General features: G+C 38.7%; 1 protein-coding gene across 2 annotated transcripts in view; it reads left to right on the top strand.

The window, feature by feature from the left end:
- The window catches only part of LOC107098543 (carnitinyl-CoA dehydratase-like), a 35261-nt gene that overhangs the window by 8345 nt on the left and 17407 nt on the right, over positions 1 to 9509 (top strand). For both annotated transcript variants that reach the window (XM_015396280.1, XM_015396281.1), the window contains exons 3-4: positions 595 to 692; positions 2338 to 2482. In XM_015396280.1, the coding sequence (XP_015251766.1) occupies positions 595 to 692; positions 2338 to 2482 (243 nt within the window). The remainder of the gene's footprint in view (positions 1 to 594; positions 693 to 2337; positions 2483 to 9509) is intronic.

Genomic DNA, 9509 nt, shown 5'->3' on the forward strand with positions numbered 1-9509 from the left:
CAAAGAACTGAGCAAGAGCTCAAAGTTTTTATATATATATATATATATATATATATATATATATATATATAAAATATATATAAAACGTTCAGCTCTTGCTCAGTTCGTTAAAAGGTCACAGTTGTCACACAAGGACAGTCATTTACTCCCATAAACAGGATGACACAGGTTTTCTATAACAGCCCTGTGCTGACCCACAGCTGCAATCAGAGCTCCCAGCTGATGGGTGTTGCTTGCACTTATGTTGTCACATTACAGAGAGAGGAGGGTTTTATGAGTGCCTGCCTTAGACGGTGACATAGAGTTTGTTTGCCTCTTGGGGGATGTTGTAATTACCACATGAATCCAGGGGAAGAGATCCGTGGTTCCACGGCATTACTTGTCCATTAATGAGAGTATGATGCATGTGAGCACATGCACGGTCTGGTCTGTGCTTATATGCATCAACTTTACATCCTTTAGGGAAGAGAAGGATTTGTGTGCCAGCAAGCCAAGAGAAAGCAAGCTGCAAGCCAAATTGCAGCCTTTTTTTTTTTCATCCTCATCATTTCCCTTCCTCCCTGCCATACTTTGTAATTTTGTGGTCTCTTCCAGGAGGGAATTTCTGCGCTGGTTATGATCTGAAAATGCTGGCCAATCAAAAAGCCCCCCTTAAATTGGAGCAAGATGTCACAAAGGGTCCTGGCCCAATGGTGAGCAGTGTTTGGTTTGTGACTGCATGTGTGTACTTGTGAGGTTTAGTTCTGCTTTTTAGTATCATGTAAATCTTCAAATCCAAACCCCTCTGCTTGCTACTAATTGTTCTTTTTATTTTATTTTTAGACGTTTGAGAAAACGAGTTGGGTCTAAAGATGCCTCTTGCAGTGTGGGAATATCTGACAGTACCTATGTATGTTTCTGCCATTACAGCTACAAGCTTTCATTGATTTTATTTTTGCTTTTCTGTTACAAGGTTACTATTTATTTAGAGATAAAATTAAATTATCCATTTCTTTTCGAGCTTCTACAAATAAAATACTTAATTACTTAATTTTTGCAAAATAGCTCAGTCTAACTTGTATCCGATGGGTTCTTTTTGAATAGCAGTTTTCATGTTATACTTCAGATTTACCTGCTTAAACATTCCTGATGAAAACATCCTAGGAATGTTGAACTCCATGTCCTGCTGAGTAGCTATTCGTTTGCATTTGATTCCATGGTGTTGGTTACCTTGCAAGCAAGATAAATTTGCTGCGAGATTTATAAATTCTCAAATTCCCAAAAATACATCTTTTCAGAAGCCAACAGATGCATCAACCTCAATACGAAAATGTTTCTGACCAATGATGTCAAACTAACATGGGTGTGCGGGTTTTAGCTTTCTTTTTTAAAGTGAGCAAAAGGAATTTTTATTTTTTTTGCCTTTGTTGATGGAAAAGATGTTTGTGTGTTCCTCCCGACCAGATTAGGTAATAGTTTTTTTTTTGTTTTTTTTTGCAGTGTCCTGTCTGGCAATGTGGCAATAAGAATAATTGTCTTGATGCCGAAAAGAGCCCGAAAGATTTTCCTTTTACAAGTGGAGCAGTACGGCTATCGCCACAGTGTTCCGCTTGCTTCATGCATAGAAATAGCTTTATTATAATTATGCAGGGAGTTTTACAGATTATATGGACACTGCACTGTAAGTAGAACAGAAGAGGAAAAACAGAAAAAAAAGGAGAAAAGATGAAAGAAAGAGGAGATAAAAGGGAGATAATGAGAAAACATTTTCAGTCTGCTTCATTACCTGCAAAGAGATGTACCGGTAGAAAGGACAGCACAACCAACAGACATGGTACATGATATACAATAAAGTAACACCTTTTTCGTAATTTTAATGCATGCTTTAAATGGCCAACTCTTTCAAAGCGCTGTAGCTTCTTGCACTGTTGTAACATTTGGTATGGATTAACAGTATATTAATAAAATATATGGGATCATTTAAGTTTCCATAAGGGATGCCTGGACTGCGGGTCGCTGGGATTGAGCGGACCTCCTATGCAGAAAATGACACCGTTGTACCACAAACAGGGAAAATAAACCGCTTCATTTGTTCAGCTGCGGTCAAAAGCTGAATCCTCTCGCTCTGCATTTGTTTGACAGTCTGAGAAATAAATTAGAAAATGAAGCTGGAACAATTTACCAAACAGGGTAAAAAGCATCAATCGTTGGGAAGCGGTGATGATGTGCACGATCTGGGGCAGTGATCACCTTGTTTACGCCGTTTACATCTTGAGTGATGACTTCAGCTGTTTGGATTAGCATACAGTGCTATGCTGTGTGTATGCATGGGTAGGCTGATGCTGTTATTTCCTCCAGGGTCCGTCCCGTCTGCAGCTGTCCAAGCCGCTGATAGCAGCGGTGAGTGGCTTTGCTGTGGCTGGAGGGTTGGAGCTGGCACTGCTGGCTGACCTGAGGGTGGTGGAGGAGAGCGCCGTCATGGGAGTCTTCTGCCGCAGATTTGGTATGTTGGTTTGCCCCACTGACCTAAGATTTATATTAGGTGTTTTTTTTTTTTTTTTGTATTTAATACAACAATGATAAGAATGTTCTTTAGAAAATGTGCAATTAGCACATGAGCAAATGCAAATACCTTCATTGCTGTTTGGTTTTGGCAGAGGTATTTTTCCCATATGTTGCTCTGACCTGGCATTAAGGATAACATCCAATGTATTTGAGAAATCTCCAAGAATAAATTATGCATTCAGTTTTAGGTTGTTCAGTTGGAAGGCTGGCTTCTATGACTAAATTAAAACACATTTTCCAGCTACAGATATGAACAATATGTCATTTACTCTTATTTTAAACATAATGTAAGACGATCAACAATTTAAGTGTGTTTATTCTGTAGGGGAACCACACATTTTAAAATCAATATGGCTCAATCAATGCTTTCTCTAACCCCTTACAAATTTATCTGAGACCTTTATAGATACTGAATTCCTTCAAGTCGATCTCTTGTCTTGTGATTCAGGACATTTTTTTCCGTGGGGTAATAATATGACGTGGCACCTAGGTCTACTGTATATCCATGGGTGCTGACTTCTAATTCGGCGGCTGCTTCCTCCAAAGGCCAGATGCATCTCACAATTAGGCATAGTGTCGCACCGAAACCTGTTCGGATTGGAAGACTCCTCGTTATGCGGCTGACAAATGCAGCTGTTTTGAAGGATTGTCTGGTGTATCCTCCCTAGCCTTGGCTATTCCATGATTCATTGTTAGTCCAAGCAAGCCGGCTGCTCCCCTCTCAGAAGAGAAAGGTAGATGTCGCCGAACAGCGGTAAACATTTTAAGTGCAGTTTAATATAATACAAGTATTTAAATAGTGCCATCTGAAATTAATAAAAATACCTTTTTAAATGGTTAGTGAGTCAGATATGTGGCGGGTAATGTTTGGTTCATTGAAAGGTTTTATCTCTGCCGGTGCAAATACGTTTCGCTGACACTTAGATTCCAATATCTTTGCAGTGTTGGGACTATAAATAGGATATCTGAGATTACAATGTTATTAGCACCCAAAACAGTAGTAAGAAGTTCAGTGTCCATTCTTTGCCTGCTTTGTGTGTCATCTGTCATGGTTGGTAGGTGACGGAGCGTAGCTGGAAAAGGCTGAATTCACAGCCAAAACTCTTCCGGCATCCTTATTTTTAAGGACCTCGTAGGATCCAGTCCAGGTAGACCGGGTCCTTGGAGGATGCAGCCTCTGAAATCGAACACTCCCGGGATCTTTATTATGGGAAGTCTAAGGCTACATGCACACTGCAGGCCTTGATGCTCAGTTCCGATTTTTTTGCGTTTCTGTTAACATTTCCAAATATATGCGACTTGTATGTGATCTCCTGTATGAACTGCAGTCATACAACGCAAGTATCCCGCATGCGCAGTAGAGGACGGGATGACGTGACAAGCAGGAAGTAAACATGGATGGTTTTACTGGAGTGCATCTAGCGATCTTTCCCAGCTGTACAAACACAATCTTTTCTGGATGGTTAAACATAAATACTGCTCTCCACCATCATCGTCTGCCATGGTTGTTGTTTTTCTTGCCGCTTCTTCATAGCAAGACCCAGAATAGTGACCTTTGTCGGGTATTAATGGCGTTCAGACACAGATCGCATTTGAAAAGATCGGATTCATGTCGGATTCAGGACCACATAGCCAAGCGGCCTGGGTCGCATTGGAAAAAATCGGATCTATGTCATTCAGACTGTCATGGAAAGATCAGATCCACGTCACATATGGGCCAAAAAAATCGGATTTGGTAACTTCAGGCTGCGATGTGAACGTAGCCTAAGGCACACTTGTTCACTAATGGTAAATTAGCATCTAATTAGCATATTGATATGGCACACCTGTGAGGTGGGGTGGATTGTCTCAGCCAAGGAGAAGTGCTCACTATCACAGATGGTTCATAGATTTAGAATGGTTTGTGTAGAATATTTGAGGGAAATATTTTTGTTGAGTGTATTTTAGGACGTAAAACACATGCTTGATTCAATTTATCCTTCAATATTAGCTGTTAAAAGATTTTATTTTTAACTTTTTAACCTAAAAGCACGCACTTGTCTGTAATGAAATGATACCACAGATGAAGGAAATGGTCCCTCCGGTCTGTCCTGTGCTGTTTTACAGCAGTCAGTTCAGCCATTCATCTTAGTTCATGGGAGTCTGTCCTGCATGTTTAGGAGTGAACAAACTTCCAGAGTTTCCTGTTTTGAAAACAACATTGTTCACCAGTTACAATGCTTTTTTTTTTATTTATTTATTTAAACAAAGAGAAAAGGCCAAAATCTTTGCAGGGATTTTCTCATCTGGAAATTGATCTATCAACAAAAAAACAACAAGTTCCAGATTGATTCCTCTTTGATGCTGCTTGTTTTAGCCTCCGATGCAGCTGCTGCACTGTGACTTTCACTGATTAAGATTGTGATTTTTTTTTTTTTTTTACTGTGGGAATTCCCAAAGAGATCTAGCTACTAATTTAACCCATTTATGACCAGAATTATATATAAACCATCTGGATAGATTTTATGGCTGTAAATCAGTTCCTCTGCTCCTTTTGTCTAAGGCAGCTTTGACTTTCACTATCAAATAGTCATTCAGTGTTGCAGAGTGGTTTTGACTTTGCATTTTAAAGTTTAAAGAGCAGAATAAAAAGAGTCATGCAGAATCCTGTCTATGCTAAGGGGGTTGTAACAGTGGGCTTACCTGGTGTGAATTGACTTTTCTAAAATAATCTGAGACCAAACGATAAGCAGAAACTGTTTCACTGTTTCTTTTAATCATTCTTCTGATCTTCATCTTTCTGACAACTCAGGAATCTACTATACTTTAATCTACAGGTATTAGTTTGTTCTTTATAATGTTGGTGAAATTGGCCAGTTTTTAAAGTTTTCTCAACAAATTCAACTTAAACAAGGTTTAAAAAAAATATAAAAAAATCTTCCAATTTGTTCTTTTTTTTATCCGATACAAGTATATATTATTTCACTAGAAATGTACAACTGCTTATTTTCCTTATTGTCTTCTAATGTTAGTGTATCCTCTATTGAACAGTTTGTCACATTCTAATAAATCAATCTGTTGATTTATCAATGGACAGGTAGATTTTGCACTAAAGAGAAGTAAAAGTGTCTTAGAATAAGTGTGTTTACCTTTAATTTGAGGTGGTAAATAAGATGATCAGTAAATGGAATTAGTATTTTTACCCTAAAAATAAGATAATTATATATTGTGTATTTGAAATTAGAGAATGTAATCTTTTTAATTATTTCAAATGTTAATTTTCTTAGTGTCTCAGATGCTTCATTCAAGAAAAAAGCAGTTATTTTTAGAAAAATTGACCTATACATGTGCAAAAGTGCACGACTAGTGTTCGAGTCGACAGATATATTTTTCTACACTCTGTTGTTTCTCTTAACACCTGCCCCAGTTGTGTGAACTCCTGCTAACCATTGCCTGTTTTAGTGCTTCTCTATCCATTACCATTGGAGGGTTTATATTGTTAGATTACTCTTTTTTTCTTTCTTTGTTTTCATACTTGATCTGTGTGTATTTTTACTCCTGTCATGATACCTGTCCTAACAAACAAACTTCTGTTTTCTTTGCATCCAAGCATTAATCATCCGTCCCCTAATGCCAGGAAGCCGACTTTGTTTCTATTTTTCCAGCGTTGTTACCGTTTGCTCTGTTATCACCGCAGCCTCCTCTTGTTTGTGTGCGAGGACAGGGCCACAAGGCGATAAGGATGCTGACCGTGACCTCTTGGCTTCATGGCCACAGTCTGCTGGGCAGCCTTGATAAGTAGAGGAGGAAACAACCAACTGCCAGGTTTCCACAGCGCAGCTAAACTTGGTTTCCATGATATTAATGTCACAATTTCCTTCTAAACATTTTTTTTTTTGACTTTATCTGATAAGGCTTGCTGGATGACCCAGCCACGCTTATTAAAGATTAAACAGCATTTTAGATGTTTGGTTGTAAAGGCACTGAGCTTAAGAGCAGCTTCCCTTGGACAGTTTCAGCATCTCTCTTATGGATGTCAGTCCTTTACCCATGCTTCTGGAGAGCTTAAAATACAGCCAGGGTGTTTATAAATACAGCATAGTGCTATAAATTACAGACAGTAGTAGACTGGGAGTATAAACATGGAACACTTATTGCCAGAGGCCTGTAATTTAACAGGAGAGCATCCTGGCTGAGCTCTGGGTATTTTCTCCACAGTGTTGACACTTTCCAGTTCCAGTCTTTGTTTCTAGACATGACTTGGAAAGACAATTTGAATATGTCTACCGTTTGGCACGTCAGGTTTGTGCATTTTATGGAGATGAATATCTACAAACCATTGCTAAAGAAAATTAATCATAGGTTAATTTAATTTGTGCCAATGTATTTAACTTGTCACCGTTCCGTCCTGCTGTGCAAGTGTGCCCTAGTATAGGTCACAAGGATTCGATTCTTTTAACAGTTCACCATTAAAATATTCGTTGAAAATGCTGAATTAGTTGTCATTGTTTCATCCTAGAGAGGAGTCGGCACATTTATGTTTTATTTCTCCACATTCTGACAGTTAAATGTTGAGATACAAAACAGCTGCATCTCTCTAAATCAGGTCCAGTTTGCAGAAAGAGGAAGACTGAGGCGGTTTAAGGAGAGAAGGCTAAAAATAGAAAACCAAATAATTGTATTTTTCAAACTAAAAAGAATCATTCTGAATGTTTCCGAGACCCTTTTCTTATAACACAAGGGGAGATTAAAGAGCTGTGGATTATCAGAGAACGTTTTTGGTTTTAGAGAGAAAGTAAATTGTGCCGATTGGCTTTCAGGAGACCTAGAGCTGGTTGGCATCTGCATAGCAGTGGAACTGGATATTATAGTGGTGGACTATGTGGAGGAGATAAATGATAGTTTAAAGGACAGCTCTGTGTTTACATCTCAAACCTTTCTCCCTCCAGTTCTTTTCCTGAGAAGAGATCACTCTGGACAAACGCTTTAAATAACACTTCATGTATATGTACTAAATAACCATTAGACAGGACAACATATTTTAACAAAATTGTAATCTTACTCAGATCATTGAACTTTCTTAGAGTTACAGATGGCAGCTGCTTACCAGCCGAGCTTGCTAGTATAGTTAAAGACGTGTTTTATGCAACTCCAGTCTGCCACATCATCACATCATCACGTAATACATATTTGTAAATGAGGATTCATGGTTCCAGCCTTATCAAAATATTACACTACTGTATGTTATTCGATCATGATGAAGATGACTTTTTATCCGGACAGAGGAACTGTCCCAATTAAAGAAACTACTTTGGAAAACATTATTCGGACACACAACAGGCAGGTAATGTTAGGGTTTAACAGACTTCAACAACATCAATTTAAAATGACCCTAATAATAGAAAGCAATGAAACCAGGACAGATCCGTTTTTAGCTGAATAAAAATTTTGCAATATTCAGATGAAAGCTGCTTGGACCTAACTCTGTTTCAGCAACATACTGTTACAGTCTTATGATGGTTGGAATTAAGCTCCTATACTTCAAGGTATTCTAACTTCCCTGAGATGTAAACAATTTAGTTAGCTCAATAAATCAGGGGATGTACCACAGAAACATAACCGAAGTGGCGGATATCAGGAAATCTTACCAAAAGCTAGACCAAACTAGATGGAGGACAGCACAGAGGCATTCATAATGGCGGCACAGGGCCAGGCCCTGAGCACCAGAGCAAGAGAGGCATAGATCTACCACACCAGACAGTATAGACTGTGCAAAGAGGCCCCTTAGACAATCCAGCACACAAATGCGGGGTGCAAGATGTTGGCAGAAAGCTTACATGGTGCTCCATAACCAAGTGGATGGAATTGTGTACAGGAACATCTGTGCAGAGTATGGACTGGAATCCCCAAGGTTAAAGTGGGAAACACCTCCAAAGATGGTAGAGAATGACCAAGCCAAGATCCTGTAGGAATTCCAATTACAGACGGACCGAATGGTAACGGCAAACCAACCGGACATTGTGGTGGTGGACAAAAAGCAGAGGAAAGCCGCTGTGGTTGACATAGCAATACCAAGTTACTGCAACATCAGGAAAAAGGAACATGAGAAACTAGAGAAATACCAGCGGCTCAGAGAAGAGCTGGAGAAAACCTGGAAGGTCAAGGCATCAGTGGTGCCTGCGATCATTGGAGCCCTCGGGGCAGTGACCCCCAAACTTGAGGAGTGGCTACAGCAGATCCCTGGAAATACATCAGACATCTCTGTCCAGAAGAGTGCAATTCTAGGAACAACAAAGGTACTGTGCAGAACCCTCAAGTCCTCTGGTAGAGGACCCCAGCTTGGAGGAAAAAAGGGGCAAGCCCGTGGTGGGTGAAGAAGAACACATTTTATGATTCAGCCATTAAAGCAATTTTAGGCTGCTGGCTGCACATAGGATTAGCTCAACATTTAATTTCCTTCTGGGATTAAATAAGTGTTTTAATTGAATTGAAAGCTAAATTAAATTTGGTCTTAATACTTTTTTTGCCATTTCAAGCGTCATGATCTCATTATATGCTTATAAAAAAGATCAAAAACCATTTGATCATGTAAGAATAAGGTTATACGCAACAAGCTTTTAGAAAGCTAGATGATGACATTTGAAGAAGTTAATTAACAGAGTCTGACCATCCTGTAATGCATCAAGATAAAGCCAAAGCTCAGCGTGGTCAAAGGTCGACTGATACTGACCTACAGCAAATCTAATTTCTAGTGAATTGTTACCAGAACTTTTAGGGACATTTAGGGAAAAGAAAAATCCCCTTCCTACCAAACACAAATAGGGAGAAAGGATCAAAGTAAAAAAAAAAATCAATTAAATACACACAAGTCATAGGATAAAACCCTTTTTATTGGAACAAATAATATATTTATTATTTATCTGTGTTATATATATATATATATATATATATATATATATATATATATATATATATATATATATATA

Source organism: Cyprinodon variegatus, unplaced genomic scaffold (assembly GCF_000732505.1).
Source record: "Cyprinodon variegatus isolate N-32 unplaced genomic scaffold, C_variegatus-1.0 Scaffold788, whole genome shotgun sequence".
In the NCBI taxonomy this organism is placed as follows: Eukaryota; Metazoa; Chordata; class Actinopteri; order Cyprinodontiformes; family Cyprinodontidae; genus Cyprinodon; species Cyprinodon variegatus.